General features: G+C 58.2%; 2 protein-coding genes across 2 annotated transcripts in view; both read right to left on the reverse strand.

Moving 5' to 3' along the window:
- On the reverse strand, positions 1-24,072 carry TEAD3 (TEA domain transcription factor 3). The gene is made up of 15 exons (XM_088831527.1): positions 23,961-24,072; positions 23,596-23,831; positions 22,816-23,500; positions 13,279-13,530; positions 11,329-11,393; positions 6,360-6,422; positions 5,269-5,280; positions 4,580-4,717; positions 4,423-4,472; positions 3,788-3,849; positions 2,628-2,761; positions 2,282-2,455; positions 1,948-2,088; positions 1,693-1,845; positions 1-1,455 (listed from the first exon to the last, which is right to left on the reverse strand). The coding sequence occupies exons 1-15, from the start codon at positions 24,070-24,072 to the stop codon at positions 1,342-1,344; spliced, it is 2,391 nt and encodes a 796-aa protein (XP_088687653.1). The 3' UTR covers positions 1-1,341.
- The window catches only part of TULP1 (TUB like protein 1), a 13,476-nt gene continuing 9,344 nt past the window's right edge, over positions 23,856-27,987 (reverse strand). The window contains exons 14-15 of the mRNA XM_055406441.2: positions 26,377-26,548; positions 23,856-24,413 (exon numbers count right to left, since the gene is read on the reverse strand). Coding sequence (XP_055262416.1) covers positions 24,280-24,413; positions 26,377-26,548 — 306 coding nt within the window. The 3' untranslated portion in view covers positions 23,856-24,279. The remainder of the gene's footprint in view (positions 24,414-26,376; positions 26,549-27,987) is intronic.

Raw genomic sequence — 27,987 nt, forward strand, 5'->3', positions numbered from 1 at the left:
CAAACAAATAACTTTAATTTTTTTTTTTAAGCAGGAGCCGGGCCTTCAGGCCTTCTGCCCCAGCCTTGTGCCACATGTATGATATAACCCATCACAGCTGGATTTTAAAAAATACACAAAAAATATATAATATACATTATAAAACCTAGGTTGGGTTTGGAGGTGGCCTGAGCAATATGCAAACTGTGAGGACCTTCGGGAAGCTCAGGGGTGGCGGAAGGAAGGGGCACAGTACTTCATATGAAACTCATAAATACCCACGGGCGGCAGCTGGAGGCGGAGGAGCCTGGGTGATGGGGAGGGATAACCAGCAGTCCCAGGTCTGGGTGTGGGGAGCCGCCGCTCCAGGCCAGAGAGACCAAGGCGCGGAAAACAGAATGGCATCCCCCGAGGGTTCACCACCAGATGCAAGTCTTAGGCAAAAGAAACTGTCAAACCCTTCTGCTGCCCATTGTCCCCGGGCCACAGGTCTTCCCTGGGGGCTGGGACTCCATCCTCAGACCTGACCCTCCAGCCTGTTTTGGAGCCCCGGCCTGCCCCTGGGAACCTTTGCCCACAGGGAGGCTTCTTGGTGGGGGCTGGGACCAGGCCAGGCTGGGCAGCTTGGATCTGACCAGGAAGCCCCCAGGGCCTGGATTTGCAGGCTGGTAGGGCCCTGGGGTCTGTTTGGACGCCCGCCCCAGCCACCCTGGCCCTTCAGTGCAGACTCCCTCTGGCCCCTGTGGCTGGCCCCCACCCCATGGAGGTAGTGTAAACCTGGGCTTTTAGGGACAGGCTGCCCCCGGGGGAGGACTCCCAACTTGCCCACCTCTTCCCCAGGTCCCTCGACGGAGACACTGAGCCCCACTCTCACCCTGCAGGGTCTGAGGATGGCATGCGGGAGCCTGCCCCAGGCCTGGCACACCGCAGGCACACAGAAAGCACAGGCCCTCTCTTCCCAACACGACCCCAGCTCGACACTCCCCCATCCGGGGTCTCTGCACTCCGGCTCCTCGCCCACCACAGTCCCCTGAAAGGTCAGCAGCCACGCGCCCCTGAGCTGGAAAGCATCCTCCCAGTCTTTCGAGGCTGGGCAGAGCTGGTGATGGCGGTTGGCGTCCAGCAGGGCTGCCCTGGTGCTGAGCCCCGCCTCTCTCCTCCTTCAATGAAAGCGCAGAACAGTGGCAGGGAGTGGACGTGCAGGGGTGGCTGGGGAGGCCTCCCGGGTCCTGGGCCTGAGGCCTGGCAGGTGGATGAGCCCTCCATCCTGGACCCCTGGGGTGGGGGGACCAGGCAGGCGTGTGGGAAAGATGCTCGTCCTGGATCCTGATGGTGGTGGTGGTGGGGGGTGCCGAGGGCACCCTAGTCTTTGACGAGTTTGTAGACGTGGTGCTGGGCTCCGTGCTCACTGGTGGAGACTTCAAAGACGAAAGCAATGACAAGCAGGGTCTCCTGGGAGTCCCGGCTGGTGACCACCTGGGGGCCGGGTAGGAAGAGACGGGAGGTCAGGTGGCCCAGGGCTGGGGTGCGGGGCGGGGGGGTGGGGATGGGTTCTTTCTGGGGCTCAGTCTCCTCCTCTAAGGAATGGACTTGGGTACCCCCACTTCAAGGCTCCTGTGCCCGGGTGCCCCGACCCCCATGCCCCCTGTGCCCAGGTACCCCCTGACCCATCCCCATGTCCCCTGTGCCCTGGTGCCCCCGCCACCTCTGCACCTGCAGGACGGTGAAGTTCTCCAGGACGCTGTTCATCATGTATTTCTCTGGCAGGTGCTTGAGCTTGTGGATGAAGTTGATCATGTACTCACACATGGGTGAGCGGTGGATGCGGTACACAAAGCGCCCGTTCTCCAGCCTGGCGTACTCAGTCTGCGGGGGTAGAGCGGGCAGGCGGGGGCAGGTATCACTCAGCCTGCCCCCTCCCAGCAGCGTACCGCCCGGCCCCCTCCCTTGCCATGGCCCCCCACTCACCTCCACCTTTTCCACTACCTGCTTGCCAAAGGAGCACACCTTGGTGGAGACGCTGATGGTCATGCTATCGGCCGAGCTGTATTGGGAGCTGACCCCATAGAAGGTGCCTGGGCCCTCCTGGATGGTGCTGTTGAGGTCAGCCTGGAGGAGAGGGCGGGGTGGCGTGAGGTGCTGCCCGAGGCCAAGGGAGGCATCCCACTTGGGGGGCCCATCGCCCACATGGTACTCCCAGGCCCAGGCAGAGAGGGCAGGGGCAGGGGTTGGGAGGGCAGGCCTGGGGAGCACTGTACACCTGGCGGGGGCCGTCAGGAACAGAGGCACAAGGGCAGCTCACCCAGAACTTGACGAGGAAGAAGGCATTGGGGGGCCCCTTCTCATAGAGCTCCTTCAGGCCGCCCTTCTTCTCCGGGAACTTGTCATATATCTGACGCACATCCACTGCCTCCAGGGGCGGGTCTGAGAAGGCGGGGTTCGTCTGGCCAATGTGCACAAACAGGTGTTTGCTGTACTGTGGGGAGGGCCCAGGACAGGGTCAGAAGAGCACGCGAGCGTGCAAGCCCCGGGACGGGGGGGCGATGGGCTTCATGGAGACAGACCACCCCCCCACCACGGTGTCCCAGCCCCACGACCCTGAGCGGTGGCCCCGGACAGCACAGACCCTGCCCCCAACCCCACGGTACCGTGTCAGGATCTCGCTGCACCTCCATGAAGGCGGAATATTCGAGGAGCCGCAGCCGGGAGGAGGCGATGGTGCGGTCCTGCCACACGGGCACAGAGGCAGCAGCTGAGGGGAGCGGGGCCAGGGGCTCGTAACCTGGGAGGAGAGATGGACCCTCGTCTGCGTGAGGTACTGTGCGCTTACACACAGAGCTGCCCCGCCCGCACAGGGCCTGTGTGCCAGTCAGAAAACGGCTCCGCTTTTGGACGGGAACACAGGGTGGATTCTGACTCCCTGGCCAGCTGTCCTCATGCAGTGTGGAGCCTGCACCCCCGTGTGTTGTGGCCTCAGGAATGTACACCAGTGGATTTTTCCTCGTGTCACTGTTAACGTGTGTGCAAGCAGAAACTACAAGGCAAGTGAAAAGGCAGACTTAGAAAATGAACTTACAGTTGCTGAGAGGAAGGGATAGTTAGGGATGGATATGTACACACTGCTACATTTAAAATGCATAAACAACAAGGACCTATTGTATAGCACAGGGAACTCTGCTCAAAGTTATGTGTCAAACTGGGTTGGTGCGGGGGTGGCTAGGGGGAGGATGGATACACATATATGTATGGCTGACTCCCTTGCTGTTCACCTGAAACTAGCACAACATTAATTGGCTTTAAGTGTTAGCTGCTCAGTTGTGTCTGACTCTTTGTGACCCCATGGACTGTAGCCTGCTAGGCTCCTCTGTCCATGGAATTCTCCAGGCAATAATTCTGGGGTGGGTAGCCATTCTACCCCAGTACAAAATAAAAAGTCCAAAAAAAAAAAGACAAGTGAAAATGGAAAAATAAAAACTACCCAGAATCCCAATACCTAGAAGAAGTAAAACTCTGTGAAGATTTTGGTGTCTTTTCTTAGAAGGAATTATATATACACACAAATCAGTGTAACACGTTTGGTGGTGCGCACTTGTGACAGAGTTCTGGAAGCAACACTGTAAATGGTAAGGGGCTTCTTCCCGGCCTGTTCCAGTCCCCTACAGATGCTACCCACCCCTCCCGCCCAGTACCCACACGTGCGCGTGCGCGCGCGCACACACACACACACACAGCCCAGGCTCTCCCGAGGAGACGTGCAGGTGCTGAAGGAGGGACAGGTGGTGGTGGCTGCCCCGTGCGGGGAACTTACTGCTGAGCGTCGGCGGCAGGGGCGGCTGGACAGGGTAGGTTGGCTGTGCAAAGGGCTTGATGCTGCAGACAGGAGCACAGGCTGGTTAGAGAGTCGCCCCCTTCCCCACCTGCCGCCTGGCCCAGTCACATGGGTCTCATCTGGGACCCCTGTAGGGAGGAACCTGGCCTTCCTGTGCACTTCCCAGAAATGCATGCCAACCAGCTAAACTCCCAAGTGTTTTGTTTTCTTCATGTGTTAACTTTTATGAAGTCTGGCTGCATCTCACAACTGATGTGCACATTTAATGTAGCATTTCAAGCCCCACCCTGCAGACCTGCTCATTAAACCAAGGGCGTGTCTTAGGAAGAAATTCATCCTGGAGTTGAAGGACCTGAGAGCACTTGGCTACCTGACTTGCTGATTGAAAGACTGACTCAGAGATTAACTGAGTGAAAAATAATGGTAAGCTGGCTGACAAGTGGTTGAAGAATGAACAGACAGGAGCAGGAGCTCTCTGAACTGCTGCTCTCCAACCCTCTATTTTCAAATTAAGATTTTGCTCAGCTGTTGCTGGAACCCAGATGGGAAGGGAAGTCCAGCGCGGCGGACAGGGGAAGGAAGATGGTGGGGGAAGGCCATCTCCCAATACTCACTCCTGAGAGGGTCCAGGCTGCTGTCCCAGGAGAGGGGGGCTGCTCCAAAACTGCAGAGGTGGGACAAAGGCCAGGGTCCCTCAGTACCCGGGACTCCCACCTCGCCCACCCTAAAGGCACTCCCTCACCCCAGTCCCACCTCCCAGGACCCCCGTACCCGTGAGGAAGTAGAGAAGACGGCCTGGGGCAGAGGGGAGGGTGGGCTGAACTTGTTTTGTAGGACGCTGGCAGAGACGATCTGGGCGGAGGACATGGACGCCATGCTCTGGAGGGCTTTGTCCTTGGAGACCTGGTCCTGGGGAGGAGAGGAGCTCTGTGAGGCCTAGGCCAGGCCAGAGACAGGATGGGGGCCTGCCTCAGGGGCCCCGACCCAGGCCCCGTCCCCTAAGTGTACATCATCCCTCTGATTACAATCCACAGTAAGAGGTACTTTTATTTTATTCCATAACCCAGTATACGTGAAAAATATTTCCCTTTATTTTGCTTGTGTGTCACACACTCTCATGGTTTCTATTTCATCAGCGGTTCTCAAAGTCTGGTCCACGGACCAACAAAACACCAGCATCACCTGGAAGCTTATTAGAAATCAAATTCTCAGGCCCCACTTCAGACCTAATGAATCTGAAACTCTGAGGGTGAGGCCGAGAAATCTGGCTCCCTAAGCCTTCCAGGTGATTCTGATACAAGCTAAAGTTTAAGAGCCACTATCATCCATTAAAAAAAAAAAAAATGCTGTTTGCACAGTCTATTAGCTGATTTCGCAATCCATAATCTGAAAATTCTGCATTAGGTGCTTTCCCACCCACTGCCCTTCCCCCACCCCCAGGGCAGGGCAGTGCTACTTACCAGGTTCATGGCCTGTGGAAGAGAAGGAGGATGGATTAGATGAGACACAGAGAAGCCCGGATGGGGTGGGGGGTGGGGGGGCATGTCATTTCACCGCCCTTCTCTCAATGCCCACCTGGCTCTTGGGGTCCTGAGGGGCCCAGGGAAGCTCAGAGGCAGTTGTGGACCTTCCCCCAGCCCCCTGCCACTCAGAGGGAGTCCGTGTCGGCTGAGGGTGCCCTGGAAAGGGCAGGATGAGGGTGGAGAGGCTGAAGATCTAATTAGGGGACCAAGCTGGGGTCCTTTGGGTCTGTCCACACCCACTGGGGCTGTGCTACAGGCAGAGGAGCGAGGGCAGGAGGCCTGGTCTGCTGGGCAGCCGTGGGCAGAGAAGAGGTGCAGCCTACCCAGGCTGGGGCCATAAGCCCAGGCTCTGAGATCCTCAGCCACAGGGCCACCAGGATCGAGTGTCCAAGACAAGGAACGGCCATGCCTGCCAGCCCCCCTCAACCCTGTGTCTCCTCCCCGCCCACCCGAAGTCCCCATGCAATTAGCAAGGAGCAATTAGGAGGAAGGAGAAAAGGAAAATGGAGGAGAAGAGAGGTGAGCCTCAGTGGCTCCCATGTGGTCTTCCTCTCCCTCGCTATCAGGCGGGCTGTCCTGCTGGGCTCCTCCCTGTCTCCAGGGACCATGGCCCTGTGCCCCATTAGGCAGTCACTGGGCTTCTTCTGCTTCTCATATTTCTGAGACCCCCGTGCTGCCCACCTATAGCTCCACAACCGGTTCCCTGTCCCGGGCTGGGGTCAGAGAGTAGCACCAGGCCTGGGCAAGGCCAGGCCAAGTGGCAGGGGACCCCCTACCTTCAGCTTGGACTGAATCTCCCGAGACTTCCGCCTGGCTAGAACCTGCAAGTGGCTAGAGACCTGTAGAGAGAGAAAGGAAAGAGAAAAAGAGCAGAAAGAACAGGAGAGGCGAGAACAGAGCTTCAGCCAGAAGAGAGCCGTAGTGGGGCCAGAGAGCTAGCCAAGGCAGAGGCCTGAGCTGTGCAGGCAGTGGTGGAGGCACTGTGAGTGAGAACGGGGCTGGAGGCCCCGGTCAGGCGCCTGACGTACCTTGATGCCAACCTGGTACTCCCGCACCTTCTTCCGAGCTAGAACCTGTATGTGGCTGGACACCTAGGGGCCGCCCCGTGCCCGGCCAGAGAGGAAAACACAGACAGTGAGGAGGCATAGCTGGGATGGCCACGGGCAAGGAGCATCCCAGCCCTTATTCCTGGGACCAACTGAAAGTGGGGGGAACTGTGGGGCCCCTGTGGGCAGACACCCCTTTGCACTGCCAATTCCGCTCTCTTTTGGCCTGTCTTGATCATGAGCCTACTGTGGCTTCCAGGACTACCACGGACAGTTGGACAAGTTGTTCACTGCGTAAGGGCACCTGACCAGTGAGGGCTAAAATCTAGCCCAAGCTCTGCTGGCCAAGCCACGTGCCCTGATGCAGGACTGCGTCTAAAGTAAAGGGGGAGAGACCCCTGGGACCCAAGATGGCATCAGTCACACCACCAGCTGGAGAAGCTCCTGGACATCAAAACAGGGAGCTGCTAAGCTGGATACCTACGCAGGATTTCGCCCCTAAAGGCACTGCTGGAGCATTTCAAAAGCATGACAAGTATGTCAATGTGAAGAAAGGAAGCTGTGCCAGACTTTCCACGGTGCTGGCAGCTGACAAGCTTTTCAACTACTGTCGTTCTTACAAGGAGTTCAAACATAAGCAGCCACGCAAGTACCACTGAAGAGGCCCCAATGTGAAGGGACACTCTGCATTCCCGACCATGACCTTTGCCAGGCAGCCCTGAATCCTTTCATATCCTAATGGAGAATTAACACCCATTAAAAGATGACTGGTAAAAACCAGAGGAAGAGCATCTTTGTATTCTTTCAAGAACGGGTGACTTCTTCCTCACTGGACCCCTTTTTTTTCCAGTTGGCATCTCAGAGGCTAGCCATGGCCATAATGCTCCTGCTGGCCACCAGCTAACCCATCAAGGCCAAATCCCTTACAGAAGGTCTCCCCTGAACCTCTGCCTAAGTCCGCCCAAGAAGACCCCAGCTTGCCGGCCTATGGAACCAGGCCTGGTCTCGCTCCTGCTTTGTTTGTGCAGCTCCCTTCCCCAGCACGCCTTTCTTCCCCTCGGACTAACACAAGGCAGTGTGTAGTCTCTCTATGTACACAGTATATGCTCTTAACTGCATTTCTTCTCCAGCCCCTCCTTCCTGAAGCCTCCCTCAACTCAAAACTGAGCTAGCCACAGTCTGGATGTGTGTGCCCTGGGCTTGCACAATACCCCTTTGACACTGTCAAGGATCTGACCCTGAGCCTCAGAGAATTAAACATCTGTTTTTCCCCGCCATGAAACAAGCAGGAAGGATCTTCTAGGATCTTCTAAGCTGCTTCACTTTCAGTATCAGCAATTGCTGTTGGCTTGCTTGCAAATTGTTTTTATCGCCACAAAGAAACAGTTTTTCTTTTTAATCATGGATTAAAAGTTACTATGTAAGGGCTGCTGGACAGCCCCCTGTTATCTGCTGCTGCTGCTGCTGCTAAGTCACTTCAGTCGTGTCCGACTCTGTGTGACCCCATAGACGGAAGCCCACCAGGCTCCCCCGTCCCTGGGATTCTCCAGGCAAGAACACTGGAGTGGGTTGCCATTTCCTTCTCCAATGTGTGAAAGTGAAAAGTGAAAGTGAAGTCCTTCAGTCATGTCCGACCCTTAGCAACCCCACGGACTGCAGCCTACCAGCTGGTGAGGACCCAAATGAGTGCATCTCATCTCACCACGCCCAAGATTCACACCTAACATCCAGCAATATTCTTGATCATTTCACATCATGACAACAACCAGCGTTTACCAAGCACAGCTAGTATTTGTTAGTTTCTAAATGTATTATTTATTTATTTACTTGGCTGCACTTAGTCTCATTTGCAACATACAGGATCTTTAGTTGTGGCATGTGGGATCTAGTTCCCTGACCAGGGATTGAACCCAGATCCCCTGCACTGAGAGCTGGAAGTCTTAGCCACTGGACTACCAGGGAAGTTCCCCACAGTTACTATCGTTCCCGGTACTTTACATGTACCAACTCATCTGAGGTTTACAGCAATGCTAAGAAGTTGGCACTAATATTCCCAATTTAATATGATTGGGATGATGAAGCCAAAGCACAGACAGGTTAAGCAACTAATCCAAGGCAACACAGCTGGACCCAAGTGGCCTGACAGCAGAGCCCACTTGACCACCACCAACAGGCCCTTGGCCCAGAGGACCAGATGGCCAACTCTGTGACAGCTGAAAGTCACAGGGGACTTAATCCTAATGTAATATTTAGCTGTGCTTTCAATATGGAGGCATTGTTGTTGTCAGTTAGTCACTAAGTCGTGTCTGACATTTTGTGAGCCCGGCGCTGTAGCTGGCCAGGCTCCTCTGTCCATGGGATTTCCCAGACAAGAATACTGAAGTGGGTTGCCACTTCCTTCTCCAGGGGATCTTCCTGACCCAGGGATCAAACCCACGTCCCCTACTTGGCAGACAGATTCTTTACCACTGAGCCACCTGGGAAGCCCATGGAGGCATTGCACTTACTATTAATTGCTGTGGTGGTGGTGGTTTAGTCACTAAGTCGTGTCCGACTCTTGCGATCCCATGGACTGTAGCCTGTCAGGCTCCTCTGTCCATGGGATTCTCCAGGCAAGAATACTGGAGTGGGTTGCCATTTCCTTCTCCAGGGGATCTTCCTGACCCAGGAATTGAACCTAGGTCTCCTGCATTGCAGGCAGATGATTTACCAACTGAGCTATGAGGGAAGCCCATTAAGTAGCTATAAAAATAAATTTTAAAAAACTGCATTTTTGTTTTCAGCCAAAAGCAAAACGAAAACCACCAAAAAACCTTGCGTTGCTCTTTGTGACACATAAAGACACGCCTTGTTCTCACAACCATAGGTTGGGTCCTTCTTTAAGGAGATATCAGACATCAGAGATCTAATAATAAAGTTAGAGGAGTGTCACCCTTGCAAAATGACAAAAGCCAGAGGTTTTTAAAATCCTGAGCTTACCAACAGCTAGTATGTAAAATGTCATTGTACAGCCAGCCTTCTTGGGATATCTGGCCAGAAGCAGGTATGACGCTAGACCCAGAATTCAGAGGATCTGCTAACCCTCCCTGGGTCTCATTTAAAGATCCCTGGGCCCCTTCCCACTCTGACCAACAGGTTCCTATAAACACGTCTTTTGGGTGAAGCAGGACACACCTGCCCAAGACAGTCCCCTCTTCCTGTGCCTGGGATAGCGGTCTGTAATGACTGTAATAATAACAGCAATAGAAGTGGCAAATTCTTACACAAATACACTCTGTTTTACATTTCAGCTAACTGAACGGCTGAGGAACAGAGGCTGGGAGGTGAGGCACCCCCTGCCCACAGGTAGAGGAGCAAGTATTTGAAGCCGGGGGCTGAACAGCTGGTATTCCTCCTGTGGCCCCAGGCTTCAGGGAACTGGGCCCTGTCTGTCCGGTTCTTGGCGGGATCCCTAGTGCCGAGAGAACACAGTAGTAGCTTCAGTGATTTGCTAAATGAATAAATGCTGTATGGCCTGAGCTGGCCCAGGGCCTTCCCTGGTGGTCCAGCGGCTAAGACGCCAAGCTCCCAACGCAGGAGGCCCTGGGTTCGAACCCTTTTTGGGGAACTAGATCCTGTGTGCCACAAGGAAGACCTGGTGCAGCCAAGTAAAATGAAATAAACAATAAACTAACAACAACCATGCACTGGCCCGGGGAGAGTGACTAATAAAGGCCAGAACAATGGGGGAGCAATTTCCCTCTGGGTGAGTGGACCCAGAATCCTCCTTGGAGACAGTGGGGGTCTCAGGAGTGGGTGGTAAGGCCCAAATCCCACCCAGACAGAGAGGTTCGGGCGGTGCTGACCTAGATTCTCCAGGTCCCTGACTCCAGCCTGCCTCTCTCACCCCACACGCAACCCACCCTAAGGGCTCCGTTCAGGTTTCCTCCCTGGACTGGAAGCCACCTAGTCATCTCCCAGATTGCCAGTTTCTTCTGTGCCCACCACCGCTACCCACGGTCACTGCCCAGGCCACTGCCGCTGACCTAGGTCCCTGCCTCCGCCTGGCCCTCCCTAAGCACTGCCTCGGGCCCAGGCCTTAACAGCTGCCACTCCCTGATCTAGTCCCTTCCAGGCCCCCAGCTGCCCCCAGGGAAACCTGGCCCTCGGGCGCCAGCTCAGTCTCTCCCCCGCTCCCTCCACACGCCACACCAACTGAAGGCTCTTTTCCTGTCCAGTGGATCCAACCGCCAACCTGCCAAGCGACCTTAGGAAGTTACTTTCCTTTCCTGTGCCTTGGTCTCATCAGTAAGATAGAGATAATTACTGTACCTACTTCACAAGACTGCTATGAGGACTAAATACATGAACATAAAGTCAACTCTGGAGGCGTTAACAACTATTATTTGTACAGCCAACTTCCTCGGCCTGGAAGAATCATCTCCCTTTCCTCCTGCCGGGCTAAATCTTGTTCCTTCTTTAAAAAAGGCATCGTGAGCATCACCTCCTCCAGGAAGCCTTCCCAGTCCTCCCTCCTCACTTCCCCTGGCTGGTTAGGGTTAGATGCTTGTCCCACAGCGCATATTCCAATCTCGGCCATGCCGCCCTCCTCTACACTCATCTGTCCAACCGTCCGTCTCCCTGCCTGGTCAGTGAGCCACTCGGGGCAGGAACACACAGCTGCCACAGTTGCCCAGCGATCTGTGGTCGCTGAACCAAAGATCTGGGGGAGGGGGTGAGTCACCAAGGACAGTAGTGACTTCCCCGGAGGTCCAGTGGAGGAGGAGACTCCTCACTCCCAATGCAGGTGGCTCAGGTTCGATCCCAGGTCGGAGAACTGGGGCTGAGTAATGGGACGAATCCGAGGAAGTGGGCCAGGCAGTGGGTTAGCTCGGCCGGGAAGGGGCTGAAGGAGGCAGGGAAGAGAGTGTCTTCTGCGGGGGTGGCACGCACAGCATAAATCATCTCTTACCTGTTTTCTCGTCCTAGTCTTCCCTGTCCTCAACTTAATGTAGCGTGCGATCAACTCATTTCGACCTAGATTGGGATGAGAGGAAAATGGGAAGTGGACAAAGAGGAGAGCCCCCTCCCCAGCTGGAAACCATACCACACCCCCCAACTCTTCTGTTCTCCCCCCCTGTCTCCACTCCACACCACTCCCCTCCCCGCCCCCCAAGGGGCACAAGCAGGGCAGCTGAAGGGGAAGTCCCAGGGCTCCCCCATGGCCTCCAGGACCTGGGGGTGCTGCTCGCTGGGGGAGGGGTTGCAAAGCAGGAGGTGGAACAATGTCAGGCGGCCTGATGGGTTTTCCCCACAAGACAGACAGGGGCAGGTGTGGCCGAAGGGCAGCAGGACAGCTGGGCCCCCCACTCCCAGCCCCGGGCAGGGTTTCCTTCCCCCTTGTGTTGTCAACGAGGGTATGTGTCTGTGTGTGTGTTTGACATCTCTTCCTGGGCATACATCCCTGTGTGTCTGTGAGAATTCTGGGCCCTGGGTCCTTGTCCTGGTGTCCTGGCCACCAGGAGTTCCTGGACAAGTCCCTGCCCTTCTCTGGTGAAACAGGCAGGAAGGACCGGACAGTCCCTAGCACGCCTCCTACACAGACAGCCTGGGTCAAGAGGTATCACTGAGCGCATTGCCGTGTCCTTGAGCCTGTCGCCCCCAAGTCACTGGTTCCCAGTGTCTGTCCCGCCCTGTGAGAGCAAGCTCAGCCTGTCAGCCTTGGGTGGGGGACTCTGCTCTGTACCCCAGACCCTCGGGGGACCCAGAGGCTGGCCAGTGTCTGAGGACTTGGCCCTGTGAAGCGGAGGGGTGGTGCTTGGGACACACGGTGCAGTGTATGTCAGCATGCTCGGGGGCATACCCCTTACCCCCAACTCCAGGCCCCCTGCCCCCCAACTCCACAGCCTCCGCAGAAGGGCCACATTCTCCAAATTCCTCTTCCATGACAGAACCAGGCCCACTGCCCCTCCCTTCCTGCCTGCCCCCTCCACCCCACTCCCTCCGCCCTGTCTAAAAATACCCTGTGGGGCTGCCCCGGCCATCTGGGAGGTGGCGCTGGGGGCAGGTGGCCCCCATCCCGGGCAAGGCACCCGGGAACACCTGCCGGCCCCACGAGTGGGCCCAGGCTGGCGGTGGGCGTGTGCCCATGGGAGGAGAGGGGACCCAGGCAGCCCAGCTGTCTCCCTTCTGTGCCCGCCACGGCGCTGGACACCGGGCGTGGATGGGCTGACGGCGGCCTGCCCCACTCCAGAGGGCGGAGGATGCTGGCAAGGATCCAGAAGCAGAAGGGTTGAGTTATCCCAAAAATGCGGCCCTGGGAGAGCCCTCTGAGGAAGGAACGGGGTGGGGGGGACACTCCCTTCTGGAGGCAGGAGGTAGGCCAGGTGGCAGAGGGAGGCAAGGGGAAGCCTGGGAAGAGGTGAGACCCTCTTCTCCACATGGGCCCTGTCCCAGAGCGGGCCTCTCACCACCCTGCAGTCCCTCTCCCTGACCCCCCTTGATGGTGGGAACCCCTGCTCTGCTCTGGGGTCCCACCCCAGGCCTCAGCCCTCGGGGGGACTCCCCCATGTCCTCCTAGGAGAGGGACCTGTGTTCAGGTCCAGACCAGAACACACCGAACTGACCCAGTTTCTGGGATCCACTGAGTCACCCTGAAACCTCCAGGCCAGCAGGGGCAACCAGGGGGGTGTCGCGTGTGGGTTGCACTCTGGTGGAGGGGGCAAGCCTGGCCTGTTTGTGAGGAGGATCCAGACACACAGGCTTGCACGCCCAGACTCGCCCGCCCGCCTGAGGAGGGCTGGAGGCCCTGCAGGACTTCGCCAAACCGGTTGGGTGAGAGGGCAGAGAGCAGGGGGAGGGGCGGGGAGGGCCAGGCGCCTCCCCAAGTCCGGCCCAGGGTCCCCTGCCTCCCCGCACGCACCATACATCTTGCCCTCGTCCGACAGGATGATCTTGCGGCGGCCGCAGGGCGGGTAGATGGCCAGGGCCTCCTGGAAGCTCTGCTCGATGTCCGGGCTCCACACGCCCTCCGCATCGTTGTCCAGCCCCTTGTCCAGGCCCTCGGGCCCATCCTCCCGGGCCTCCCCGGGACTGCTGCTGGCATTCCAGCTGTTGGACGCTATTGTGCTGGTTGCTCTGGGCTCTGGGCCTGAGCCCACTGGGCAGCCTGAGCCTGGGGGGCAGAAGCAGAGGGGTTAGGGCAGGGCCCTTCCAGACAACAGCAATCTCCCACCCCAGGGCCGGACCGGTGCTCCAGGGCAGGGTGGTTTAGTCAGTGTGCCCTGTGACCTTGGATGAGTGACTCCACCTCTCTGAGCCTTATTAAAAGGAAGGAAGGGTCTTCCCTGAGATTGTGAGGGTTAAAATGAAATGAGATCAAAGTGCCAACCATGATGCCTGGCTCTTAACACTCAAGACAGGTACTGGTGGGGATCAAGAGCAAAAATAAAATGCCTTATACCTGCACAGCGCTTTTGTGAGGAAAAAGTACTTTCATGGGGAAGAAGTACTTTGAGAGAAGGAAATGGCAACCCACTCCAGTATTCTTGCCTGGAAAACCCTATAGACACAGGAGCCTGGTGGGCTTACGGTCTATGGGGTCGCAAGAGTCGGACATTACTTAGCGACTAAACCATCACCACCTGTACTCTCATATTTATTCAACCCTCAAAACTAAGGTGGCATAGTTGGGGTTGGCAGGGCGGGGGCAGTGGCAAGGAGTGATGCCCATTATTCAGATGAGGAAAACAGGCTCATAAGACCATGCAGCTGCCAAAGGCACCATGACGAGGAAGAGAGAAGGACCACACAGGCAGGGCCAAGGGTTTCTGCGGCTCTCAGAAGAGCTCCTTGCCTCTTGCCCTGCCTCTCCTCCTCCTTGTCATCAGGATCCCTGATCAGGGACCCCCACCCGCAGGCTTCCCTGGTAGCTCAGACAGTAAAGAAGCTGCCTGCAATGTCGGAGACCCAGGTTTGATCCCTGGGTTGGCAAGATCCCCTGGAGAAGGGCATAGCAACCCACTTCAATATTCTTGCCTGGAGAATTCCATGGACAGAGGAGCCTGGCAGGTATACAGTCCATGGGGTTGCAAGAGTCGGACACGACCAAGCGATTAACACTTCACCCCTCATTCTCCCCTGGCATCAACCAAACCCTGCCAAGGATCTGCCATGGGATGAGGGTCCCTGACCCAGGGAGGGTATGGTTTTGCCTTCCTCAAAAGCTAACTCATGAGAACCCTGCCAAGGAACCTAATCTCAGGGCAGAAACTGCCCTAGGAATCCTGGAGAACGGAGCGACGCTGGCGGGTAAGGGTGCAGCTGAGAAGGTGCCGGGCCGACAGCCTTGCTCAACCCCACCCGTTCCTCCATCCCACTTCCTGTTCCCGCACCTCCCGGCCCCACAGCAGCCCATAAACCACCCACACGCCCGCCCCTGCCCTGGCCCATATGGTGGAAGGGCCAGGGCTCTATAAACTCTGAGTTCCCTGCACACGCTGAGCTGGGTTATTAAAGTAGACCACACCCAGACAGTCCCCCAACACACACAGCCCTTCGGCTCACCCCCGAACCCCTTCAGCCTCAGAACTGCACGCCCAGTGTTTTTTCAGGGTCCAGGGAGCTGCAGAGCCCCAGATGGCTAGACTCTGGGATGTGCTCTGGGCTGAACAGAGAGAAGGGAGCCAGGTGGGAGACCCCCACAGAAGCCAGGGAAGGGAATTCTTTCCCTTCAAACAAGAATTCCAGGTCCTGCCAAATGGGTGGGGGTTCTCCCTATGGGGACCACCCATTTACTTTGGAAGGCTTGAAGGTGGTTGCTAGTAGCCTGGGAAGACCTGGTGGTGGGTGGTGCCTGAAGGTCAGGTGGATATAGAATTTACACTTCACATTACTGCAAATGACAGCACCTGCCTATGGCAGGCACTAGTCTGGGACTTGACACACACTGACTCACTTCATCCTCACAGTCACCTATGAGGTGGATACTATTATTATTTCCACTTTACCGATGAGACAACCAAGGAACAGAGAGGTTAAGCAATTTGCCCAAGGACACACAGCTAGTGAGTACTAAAGCTGGGTTCTGAACACAGGTGATCTAACTTTGGTCTCTTAACCAAGATGAGAAGTCCCACCATCTGCAGACAGAAAGGAGACCCAGCTGTCATGGCAACCATCCTGAGTCTGCCTAGTGGGGTCTAGGCCAGGGGATCCCCTCAACCCAGGTGGCTGGAGCAACTTCAAGGATTCCCAGGTTACTGCCATAACCCTTCCTTGGAAGGCCTTCAAGACCTTCAAGACACACCAGAGGGCAGACATGGAGAGAGCAAGCCGTGCCCCTGACGAGTCACAAGGGCCACACTTCTCTATTCAGCCCAGGAACTGCATCCCCACCTCCGTCCCCTCCTCAAACCCTTGAGGCCAAGTTTATGTAATAAAGGAGGGGTGGGGGGTGCCACAGCGGCCCCTGTACTGGGGTAGTTGGGATGCAAAGCTGCCCCCAGGTCTGACAGTGCCACAGATGGGTGGGCTCTAGAGGGGAGGCAGATGAGGGCTTACGATGAGCTAAGACCCCTCCCAACAGTTTCCTCAGCCTATTTCCCCCAGATCCTTCCCTGAGGCCTCCCTAAGAGCAGCAGGGGCCCGGCGCATGGGGGGCCCTGCCAGCCCCAGACTTTCCAAAGCAACTTTCCTGCCTCCCCCAAGTCTCTGCCCGCCTCCCCTCACCCAGGCGGCGGGGCCCCCCCTTCTCAGGGTGATGTCAGCCCCGCCCCGCCCCCCGCAGGAGCACTGTGGCCAAATATGGCGAACACAGCAGTGTTTGGGAGCTGGGACAGACTGGGGGGGGCGGGGCGCGGCGGCCCCTGGCCAGGACTGCTGGCAGCTGGCGAGGGGGAGGGGAACCCAGGGTGGAGGGGGGCGGCCGCAAGGACAAGTCAAGGAGAGAAGCGGGACCACCGTCCCTCCCGCTGGCTCACAGGCTACATGCAAGACCCACTTTCCAGGCACACTCTTGGGGGCCCGAGGCACCCACCCAGGGGCCCGCAGGTGACCCCCACCCCACACAGCCATGCCCTGTGCATACAAGTTATGCTGCTGTGTGGGTGCCCAGATTGACACCCAGTGAGAATATCTGCATCCCCCCACCCACCGCAGGCCAAGGCACACCTGGGGCATGGCAGGTGGGCAGTGGCGCCTGGCTGGGGGCTGAACTAGGGTCTCCATGTCACTCAGGAGTGGGTTAGTGCAGGGAGCTTGGACAGCCGCTCTGGCCTTCCCCGAGGACAGAGAGTGGGCCCCCCTTCTCTTAGACTCCAAACCACTGGGACTCAGCCTGTGGGGAGGGAGGAGGCTACGGGCTCCCCTCAGACAGCTGCAGGACTGGACTGAGGCCAATACTGAGGCCGACGGTGGAGGGAGCTGACCCCGGGGATGCTCGCCCCCACCCAGCTGAGCGGCTGATCTGCCCTTTCCATGGTGGGGCTCAGAGGGGTGGCAGCCCCCAGCCGCTCACTGCCGCTGGCCCAGGTATGCAGAGCCTCTGCGTTGCTCTCAAGAAGGGTGGGAGAAGGGGGAGAAAGACCCAAGCGAGGGGCAAAGAGGGTGGAGGGATGGGGGTGCAGGATGGGGGAGAGTCGGGAGTGGGTGAAGAGAAGACAGCCAAGAAAACTGACAAGAGATGCGGCGGTCACAGGGTGGGAGGCCCAGAAGGAAAGTGGAGCAAGAACAGAAGGGAGAGTGAGATCCAGGGAGAGACAGGCAGACGGGACAGGCCGAGCGCTGGAGAGAGAGGGCTCCGCGGACACTGCGGGGAGGGCGCGAGTGACCGCGACCAACAGAGACACAGAAGGACAGAGACGAAGACGGAGGCAACGGGAGACCCAGCTGACATGGTCAGGCCGTGCGGAAACGGAAAACCAGAAGGTGCGGGGAGAGAGGAAGAGACGGAGTCAAGGACAGAAAGACCCCGAGCCCCCCCAGCAGGTGAAAGGGGAGGGGAGGAGTGACAGGGGAGCCATCGCTGGAGGCTGGGGCCAACAACCCCAACAGGGCTGCTCCCCACCCCTCCTCTCCAAGGACCTCCCCTCTCCCTGTTACTGCAGGGCCCGCGGGCCTCTGTGGTCTCATGTGGCCTTTACCTTCGATCTGACCAGTCACACCTGCTTCCCCTTCTCCCAGGGCCTTGGGAGGTCAGAAGATGCCTCTGGGTGGTGGCCAGGTGGGAGATAGGAGGCTAGGCGAGCAGGCTTCGGCGCCCTGAGGGAGATAAGGGGTACTCTGCAGCCCACTCCCCTCCCTGGGGCCAAACCTGCTGGAATAACTGGCTGGACAGCTCCAGGAGTGGAGGCCAGGGAGGCTGCCACAGAGGACCTAAACACCCACCCCAGCCCCTCCCACCCCCCCCAACTCCAGACCACCAGCCCTCTACTGCCTTTCAAGTGAGGCAGGGACAGACTGGAAGCTTGGGCCTCCCCAGAGCCTGGGCCTCGTGGGAGATGCAGGCCAGGCCAGGCCAGGCCAGTCCATGCAGGTGTCAGCAAGCCCCTCTACTCTCCCCAGGTAGCAGCCCCACCGAGGGGGCAGCTGAGCCGCTGTCCACACCGGGGGTAGCGGCAGCAGCTATCTGCTCCTGCAGGACCTCAGCCCCCAAAGTGCTCTCACCCTGAGAGACTCACTCAAAGGGTGGGAAGATGAGGAAATCAGCCATTTCATCCTGAATGCCCTGCCTCCAGACCAGGGCAGGGCAGGGCAGGGCTGACCGGCCAGGGGTTGAGGATGGGGCGGGCTGTGAAGGAAGGCTGGGGAGCCTCCCTGCCCCCCTCTGTCTTTCCCTCCTTCCTCCCCACCCACCCCCACCACGGAGCCAGCTGTTCTCCAGCTGCCAGAGGCTCCCACCCTAGAAGTAGCTGTGCTGTGCCGGGACAGGGAGGGCAGAGGGGGTGGGATGCGGATGGTGTCCACCGCCCCCACCACCAGCCCGAGGACCCCACCACCACTGCGCCCCCCCAGGGATCCTGCCAAGTGACCACGCCCTGCCAGGCTGAGGAGGGAGTACCCGCCTCCCTAGAGCAGGGCTGAGACTTTTACAGGAGGAAGCAATTTGCAGAGAGCCCACTAGGAGGGAGGTGAAGGGGGCTCCCCCACTGCCCAGCTTATTAATGTGCTTCCAATTTGGGAATCCAGCCTCTGCACCCACCCACCCCCTCTCCTAGGGCACAGGCTTCTCAGGGAGCCGAGGGGGTGGGGAAGCCCCTCCCCAGGCTTCTCTCTCCAAGGCTCCCCCTCACTGTCTCCCCCTCCAGCTGTGTAGGAGGGAGGGAAGAGGCTTGGAGCCCTCAAACCTCCTGCAGAGAGAAGGGGCCCACTTCCCAGACTTCACCCCCACTCGGAGCTGCTGTCCAGTCTCCTCATCCTGACCCAGTCCAGGCAGGCCAGGGATCCAGGCTGGAGAGGGCAGGGGTGCAGTAAAGGGGTGACTCTAGGTTTCACAGTTCTCACCGTGTCAGAGGGCCCCTTGGACTCTGGGTCACCCACTGAGCTGTGACCGGTCCCTCAGCTGGTTTTGCCTCCTTGGGAAAGTCACACTGTCAATGTCATGTATAAACACAGAAGCTTGCCCTGGGTCCCTCCTCTCTCTCAAACGTACACACTCCTCTTCACAGCCACTGTCCCGCACATCCACTGGCACCTGCATCTCTCTCATTTCTTTCGTTTTTAAAAAAAAATGTTTTGGGGGGGCTACATGCAGCCCTACCAGGGATCAAACTTGCGCCTCCTGTAGTGGAAGCACCAAAGTCTTAACTCCTGGACCACCAGGGCAGTCCCTTAAGTTTTTTTTAATGGTGATTAAATATACATGATAAAAAAAAAAAGTACTTTTCTAAAGTGCACAACCCAGCAGCATTAACTACATCCTTTGTCTCTAACGGTGTTTGGTGTGTGTGATCCACCACGTAGATGCACATGCACAGGGTCACGGGCCCTCAAATTCAACACACACGGCATCGCACACCATATATGCCACAGCCCTGAAGGATGCCACCCCACAACCCCACTGTCTCAAGCCACCGCAGACGTGACCGCCCACAGGGTCAGCTCACCCCATAAGCGGCACCGACCCTCGGCGTGTGTTCTTTCTTTCTCCGTCTCACCCACACACCTGATTTCACACTCGGCCATCACCACGGCTTCCCAGTGTGTCACACGTAAGCATACCTGGCACACAGAGTGTCCCTCATTCTGCCTCGGACACACACAGCATCACATGGTCGCACCGGCCCTCACACATGTGGAACGTCGGAATCCCAGCCAGTCAGTGCCAGACATGGATGTGAGCTCACACCACTGGTCAAACAGACAGTTTCTTTCCCAAACCCACCCCGTGTGATGGCCCCTCACACACACAGAAGTCCCCGACACACACACACACACGCATGCGGTGTCAGTCACACACGAAGAACGTCATTCATACTTTCTCTCAAGCACCTGCAGAGCCAATCACACACTGAGAACGTCACACACGCATGTTACAAAGTCACAGTGTCGCATACAGTTCCGTCCTGTGAAGTTACTTTCACCCCAGTTCCCCTCATGTGCACCACCCCTATGGTGTCACCCACAGAGGGTCCCTCTCGGACACACACACACACACATCCAGCGGCACACACAGTTGCACACACAGTTGCACTCCCCTTTCCCTCTATCACTTCCGGTCCTGTGGGCCTGGCAGGGAGCACAGGAAGCAATCAGCACTCTAGGAAACCTCAGGGGCTGAGGCTTTGGGGCTTCACAGAGGGACAGGGTTCTCTCGTCCCCTGCGCCTGTGGGTCCCAGCCTCCTGCGGGACCCTGAGCAGACAGACAGAGCCCTGAGGGGCAGTGCCTCTCCGGCAGACCACCCTAGGCTGGCACAACACTGGGGGAAAGGGAGGACAGGGTGAGGCCACAGAGGCAGGGCCAAAGTGTGATCAGCTGGCCTCCACCCCAGCTCTGAGCAGAGACGCTCCCACCATAGCCCCAGGGCAGCCCCAGGGGTCCACAGAGACCTGGATCCTCAAGGCTATGCCTTGGACCCCATATGGGAAGCAGAGGCTGGGACCTCCCAGCCACCTCCATGGAGAGCTGCAGCCTTGGGAGCCCTCTTTCTTGGCTCCTTGGGGCCTGGCACCACCAGTTCCCCCCGCCACCCTGCACTGTCCTCCCTGTGAGCCAGACCCCTTGGCTCCTCTCCCTTCCTGAGTGAACAGGTGGATAGGACTGGGAGGTTTTGCTCCTTTCCAGCTTCCACCCTGAGCCCTCAGAGGGGTCTGGCCATCCAGGTGGCCTCTGAACACCATTCATTGCCAGACCCCACAGTCAGTTCCCAGGGCTGTTCTCTGACTCCACCTGGCCCCCCTGGCCCCCTGCTGCCGTAACCTTCTCAGCCCCTCTCACTGGCTTTGCTGCCTTCCATCACCCCCACCCCCCGGTCAGCCCTCAGTCTCTTCCTTAGACCCACTTGATCACCCCCTCACCTCTCCAGACCCCGTCAGGTTCAGTTTCCATGATGGGAAGGCCGACTGACCAGGAACCAAAAAGAGACTTGGAGAAGCTCAGAGAAAAGGGACCAGAGAAGTCCTGGATTCCAAGCAGGGAAACTGAGGCCCACCAGGATGACACAACTGGTTAGAGGCCCAGCTGGGGCCAGATCTCTTAAGTTCTTGACCTCCTCTGTTTGAGATGTCTCCTTTTCATTTTAATATTTCCCCAACTGTTCAGAATGTGCCAAGATCTGTAAACCTGAGGGTGAATGTGGTAGCAGGGCACAGGACACACACACACACACACACACACACACACACAGCTCTGACCTGCCCATCACTGACCATCCTGCTCAGCCAAATGCATTAATTAGCATTAATTACTGTTCCCTCCCTGGGGGGGCGGGGGAGTGGCGGTGGGGGAAGGCCCAGAGGTTGAGACTCCCATTGGATCCCAGCCTCTCTCTGAGGAGGGGGCATCTGGGGTCCCATGAGTCCCCCTCATCATATACCCTAATCCTAGAAAAGACATCTGTCCATCGCCTGCTCACAGAGTGAGCAGGGATCCAGGAAGACCCCAGAACCATGGTCTGTGGTGGCAACTCTATGGGGAAAAAGAGCTGCAAGAATCTGGGTGGGAGGAAGACCTCATTTCTTACCAAAACTCTAACTTGTGGCAACTTTAGATTTCCCTCCTAGCCCCAGACTGCCCCCAGCATTCTGGGCAACGAGGTGTCCTGGTCCCCCTGCTCTGGGGCTGCGGGAGACAGTATACACAGAGCCGCCCTGGGCACCAGCCCCTCCAGCCCCCACCCCCACCCCCTGCTCTCCTCGGCTACAAGTTCAGGCCTGACCTGGTTCTGCCTCTACCTGGAGAGAGAAAAGACAGAGGGAGGTGTGAGGGACGGCTTCCCTCCGCTGAGAAGCTCTACCCCAAGGCCTCACTCCCCCTTGCTCACAGAAAAAAAAAAAAATCTCTCAGCCCTGGATGAGGGCCCCTCTCCCGGAAAGGTGACACGGTGGGGTCTGGCCTCAGTGACACTGCCCCAGGGCCCCGCTAGGCTGGAAATCAGAGGCAGACAGGCGCTCCCAGCTCTCCTTCCCCAGGCAGGAGTAGAGGGCATGACAGACAATGGTGGGGGTGGTGAGTGTGTGATGGGGCTTAGGGTTAGAGGAGACAAGCCGCCTTCAAGTCCTCTAAAGTCTAAACACGGGCTCTGACAAAGTGTGTGGCCAAGACAAGGCCCCAAATCCAGTCTCCTTCGGAACCAGGTTCACAGAGCTCAGGGCTGTAACTCCGAAACCTCCACCCCGACGCCGGCGGCAGAAGGGAAGTCAACTTAAGCCCCTGCCCCCTCAGGGGGCACACGCCCAGGGTCGTGAAGCTTGGCTGCCAGACATCGTCCACAGTCCGGCGCGGCTGCGGGCACCGCGCGCGGGAGCCGGCCTGGGCGCCCGGAGGCCCGGCCCGAGGCCTGCGTGGAGCCGGGGCCGGGCGGGCTCCGAGAGAGAGCCAGCCGGGAGTCCAAAGGGCGGCGGGGCCCGGGGCTGGGCGCTGCGGGGACGAGCTCCCCGGTGGAAGGGCCCCCCAACCCCAGACCGTGCGGGCGTCCGGACCCCGGCCTCGACACCCCCACCTGCGGACGTCTGGACAGGCGCTGGCACCGAGGCCAGGCTCGCGGCTCCCCGACCTCCCCCCGAACAACTCGTCCGGGTCGCGGGGGTTTGGTGGGAGGGTGGGCGGGGCTTCCCGGAGAGCTTCTCCCCCTTCCCTCCGAACTTCCCGGCACCCAGATCCGGGGCTCAGGCTCAGGATGGACAATGGCTCTGGAAACCAGCCGCCCCCCACGGCTGCTCCCCACCCCGCACCCCCCAAAGCACCGACCAACCACACCGTCTCTCCCAGCGGGGCCTCCTCCCGGCGTCCGCCCGGCTTACCTGGTCCGATCTCGCGGGGGCGCTCCGGCCGGGCGGCTCCGCCGGGCCCGAGGGAGCGAAGAGGGGGCCCGGGGGAGGGGGGTCGTGGGGAGGGGGCTGGCCGGAATGTGCGGAATGAGCCGGGCCGGAGCGGGAGGCGCCGGGCGCGGAGGAGGGAGCGAGCCGCACGGAAAGTTTGTGTTGAGGAGCCGGGGCTGGGGGTGGGGGCTGCGGGGAAGGAGGGGGCGGGGCGCGGCGCGGGGCGGGCTCGGGCCGCGAGGGGCGGGGCCGCGCGGGGCCGCCCCCCGCCGGCGCCAGGGCCGCCCCCCCCGGGGCTCCGGGACCCCCGCGGCAGCCCGCCCGGCCCCTCCGCGCCCGGGCGCCTGGCTCCTCGCCCGCCCGGAGCGGCGCTCCTAATCTGCCAGGCACGCCGGGCGCTACTCCCCCACCTCCCCGGTTCCCCGCCGGAATCTGGGGCTCCGGCCTGGGCGGGGCCGAGGGCGGAGCTCCCGCCTCGAGGGCAGGACTCCCGTCGGGGCCGGGGCCCGGGTGCCGCGTCACTAGGAGCCCGGCGGAGCCCCGGGGCGCACGGGCCTCGGGGCTCCTTACCCTCCACCCACCCCCAGTCCCGAGCGGCCGAGGCGGAGCGTCCTCTCCGGCCCGGGGCCCGCACCCCCGACTCCGGGGCCCCAGAACCGGCCCCGCCCTAGAGGCGGCGCCCGCCCTGCCCGAACCCGGTTTGTCTGGTTCTCCCCGAGAGGCTTGTTTCTCGAATTTCTCCCTTTCCCCCTCTTCCTGGACCTCCGGGGCCCTCCCTCTCGGCCCGGCTCCCCGGGGGCCCCCGCAGGGGGCGTCTCGACACCGTGAGCCCGCCGAGTTTCGGTAGGACCCGCGATGGGCGTGTGGGAGGGGACGCGGGAGCGCCCCGGGGCCGGAGCGGGACGGGGCTGGGGGAACGGAGGCCTCCAGCCCGCCCCGCGGCCCCCTCCCGCCGCCCCGCTCTCCGCTCGCGCTGAAGAACCGCTGCCCGTCGTGGCCTAGCAAGCGGCTTTATTGGGGGTGTGGGTACCGGCTCTCCGTCCCCCATCAGCTGCCCCCTCCTCCGAGCCCGCGCCGGCTCCTCGGAGCCCTAGTACAGTCCCAGAGGGGGTTAAAACAACACTGACTACTGCTCCTGGACAGGAAGTGACTGGGGCGCGGGGCGGGGGTGGTGGTGGTGAAGCGGCGCAGCCTAGCTCCGCGACCAGATGTGCGGCTCCAACTCCAGATGTTCTTCATCTCCGTCCGACCGTCCGAGTTCCTCCCGCCCCGCCTCCCCGTGCCAGGCTGGGCAGTGAGTGAAGGTCACCCGGAGACGGTGAGGGGTCAGCCCCACGACAAGGGAGAAGGCTTCATCGAGGGGCGCTGGTGAAGGGACCGTGCTAGCCTCCAACGTGAATCCTTTTCCCAGCCCTGGCGGGCGGGCACTGGGGAAGGGCACTAGGATCACTCGCACGCCAGCTTCCCGTCGAAACTGGAGAGGGCGATGGCGAACGCCTGCAGGGCGCACAGCGGGTACCGGTAGTCTAGGGTGAAGGCGTCCTCGGCCACGCGGCCGAACTGCAGCACGATGTAGTCGGCTGTGGACACAGACACGGGTGGGGCGGCCTGAGGCCTCGTGGGCTCTCTGTCCTGGCAAACGAAGCCCTCATCATTGAGGGAGGGCCCCACCCCCACCTCCACCCTTGCACCGCAATCCCAGTCCTTAGCCACCGTCCCAGTTATTCGCCCTCCACCCATGCACCCTCTTATCTCACCCAGTAAGCCTGCCTGCCGCTGTACCCGCCACTGTAAGCCCCTGAGGGCAAGGACCCTGCCTTACCTTATACTGCCCAGGGCTAGGCATATGACCTGCCCGCATTGTAGTGACCAGTCAAACTTGCTATGCCTAGAATCCTTCCTTTCCAACATCTGCTGATTTCACCCCATTCTTCTCCATCCCAGACCCCAAGTCCTGAGACCACCAGCCTCATGGCCTCACCAGTGCCCCCACTCAGCCCCTACCTCATATCTGGCCCAGGTTCCCAGCCCCAATCCCAACACTTCCCCCAGCATCCATGGGACAGGATGTTGCTAAAAATACCCCCCAACCCAGGCAGACCAGGCTCCACCAGAAATGTGATCTGGAGATGGGTTTTTAAGACCTCAGGACAGATGACACTGAGGGCACATCCCTAGGATGGAGTGGGGGTGGGGAGCTCGTTCAGTGTTAACCCATCCTGGGAACCTGGAAAATCCCTAGGAGATACCTCTCTGTATCCAAATCCCTTCAACCTAGTGGGGACCTCTCCCCCAGGCTTGTAACAGGGGATGTTTTTATTTGTGTTCTGAGTATATCTTTTTTCCCTAATTCTACGATGGCAGGCCTTTGACCTCACTGGAAAGAGAAGAATAGAAATGCTTGACTTATATTTCGTACTCCTGAAAGACAATCATCCTGATGGGGTTAGGAGTGGGGCACTGGAGACAGACTACCCGGGTTCTAGCCCCAGTTCTGCCTTCACAAGCTGTAAGTTACTCAATCTCTCTGCACCTCAGTTTTCTCATCTGCCAAATGCTGTTCGGTCGCTAAGTCGTGTCTGATACTTTGTGACTCCATGGACTGCAGCACACCAGCCTCCTCTGTCCTTCCAATAGGAACAATAATAATACCTTCCTCATCGGGTTGTTGAAGGGATTTAACGAATCAGTATCTTTGAAGTCCTGAGAACAGTGTCTGGTCCACAGAAAACACTGTGTATTTGTGAAATAAAATTTGAGGGCCAGGGTAACTGCCTGCAGTTGCTGAGAGACTTGGGTAAGGGACTGCCCTCTCTGAGCCTCAGCATCCTCTCTGGCCACATAGGGGTTGGGCTATTAAGTTTTGTGGGGTTTGTTTTTTTTTTCATATTTATTTTTATTGATTTGGCTGTGCTGAGTCTTAGTGGGACCGAGCACCCTGACCAGGGGTTGAACCTGGGTCCCCTGCACTGGGAGCATGGAGTCTTAGCCACAGGACCACCAGGGAAGTGCCTATAAGTTTGTTTTTTTAACTTTTACTTTTGGTAGAGCCTCATGGCTTTTCGGGTCCACTTACAGGATCTTATTTCCCTGACAAGGGATTGAACCCAGGACCATGACAGTGAAAGTACCAAGTCCTAACCACTGGACCGCCTGGGAACTCCCTTTCAGTGGTTTTTAAACTCTAGCAGCATAACTGTCCCTTCAACACAGCCTTACCCAGAACAGCCCAGCATCTGCCCAGGCTCTGGTCAGTGCTAGGACAAGAGCCTGAAAACAATGCAGCTGAAGACAGCTGCTTGGAATATCTGAGGCTCTTTGGGGGTACAATGTGAGTGCCCCCACAGGAGAGAGTGACCTTCCTGAAAGTTCTGGCTCCAGGGATAAAGGCCAGCTCCACTCCAGCGTGTGTGTGTGTGAGAGAGAGAGAGAGAGACAGAGAGAGAGGGAGATGGCCGGGGGAGAGGGGAGGGAATGACCTGAGTGAGGGTTGAGGTCTTGGAGGTGCTGGGAACAGCCTGGCTTGGGTCCTCAGATACTCACGGTCGTCAGCGTGGACAATCTGGAAGTTCTTGACTGAGGCCTGGGTGACTCGGCCTTGGAAGTTGAGGGTGTAGGAGCCACTGTCTTCGTTCCAGATGGGGGGCTTGTTGTGCAGCTCGATGAGGCTCTCCAGTGTCTTGTTCTGCCAGCGCACCAGCAGCCCGTCACTGGCCTGGGGTGTGAGGGGTGGGGCAGGATTAGGGGCAGGATAGCCAGAGCTGGCTGAGATATCTTGGGACTGATGGGGTGGGGCGGTGGCTGGGGACCTGTGATGCCCTTGTATGTGTGTGTAGCCTGGGTGTCAATGGCCACGGTGGCCAGGGATTTTTTGTGTACACCCATTGTGTCTGTGGCACCCTTCTGGCCAGGGTGTACATCTGGGAGAATGGGCTTGGCTGTGGGATGCCAAAGTGGAGGGTTGGAAAGTGAAAAGTAGTACTGCCCCACAGGAGGGGCTGTGTGCCATTGGTCCCAAGGGGTCTTAGGCCACACGCTGGCATCTATCACAAGGGTTAACCAGATATTCTAGGATTTACAAGGAGCTCAGAGTTGAGCTTCGAGAGATGTACAGGTAAAGAGTAGTTAAAATGTCCTGGAAGAGTTTCTGGAAGGAAGGAGCAGGGTCTGTATGAGACATGTATTTCTTTTCTTGGTTTCTTTGTCTCCTGTTTACGTTCATGGCTTAGAATGAGTCCACTCAAGACTGTGTCCTCCAAGAAGCCTTCCTGACCCCAAGTCTGATTTAAATGTCTTAGCTCTGAATTTCCATTACATCTCGCTCTTATGATTTCTCCCACTGCACCGTTATGGACAGAATTAGATACCCTAACAGCAGGCACAGTATTTGACTAATGGCTCTGTGCCTTACAGACGACAGGGGATGAGATGGTTGGATGACATCACTGACTCAATGGACATGAGTTTGAGCAAGTTCTGGGAGCTGGTGATGGACAGGGAGGCCTGGCATGCTGCAGTCCATGGGGTCACAAAGAGTCGGACACAACTGAGTGACTAAAGTGAACCGAACTGAACTCTGTGCCTTAGTTTCCCTCATAACAGGGTGTTGTGAAGATTAAATGATTAATAGTGCATGAAGTGTTTTGATCAGTTCCAAGCACAGAGTAAATGTGCAATAAATATCAGACATTGTTTTGATGGTACCTCTTGTATTGATTTTACATCCTCAATACCTGATCATTAATAAATGATCGTAGAATGAATGAACTGATGATGAAGAGAGACTCAGAGCAGCTCTGGGTGTCAGTTCTTACTAAGCCCAACACACGTGGGAGGCACCGCCTTTGGAGGATCTGTGTGTCTATTCCAGGGAGGAGCAGTTGTGGAACACACAGGCTCCTAAAGACCGGAGCCACGCAGGGCTTGTACCCCATGGGTTGGCCAGGTCTCTGATTATTCCAGTGTGGCTTTCCAGCAGGGAAGGATGTGTGATCAGCTGACAGGAGTATTGTTTTTCATTGTAAATGAGTAAAGTGACATCACTGTGAGTATGAGACATGCCAATCAAAGGTGTCTGAAATCCCCGGCTCACTCAGCTTGCAGTGCTGAGGGGCAAAGCGTGGGTCTGACGCACTGAAGGAGGGCCCCTCTCTC

The sequence above is a fragment of the Moschus berezovskii genome, chromosome 23 (genome assembly GCF_049115385.1).
Source record: "Moschus berezovskii isolate FMDL1 chromosome 23, NW_MosBer_1.0, whole genome shotgun sequence".
Taxonomy (NCBI): Eukaryota; Metazoa; Chordata; class Mammalia; order Artiodactyla; family Moschidae; genus Moschus; species Moschus berezovskii.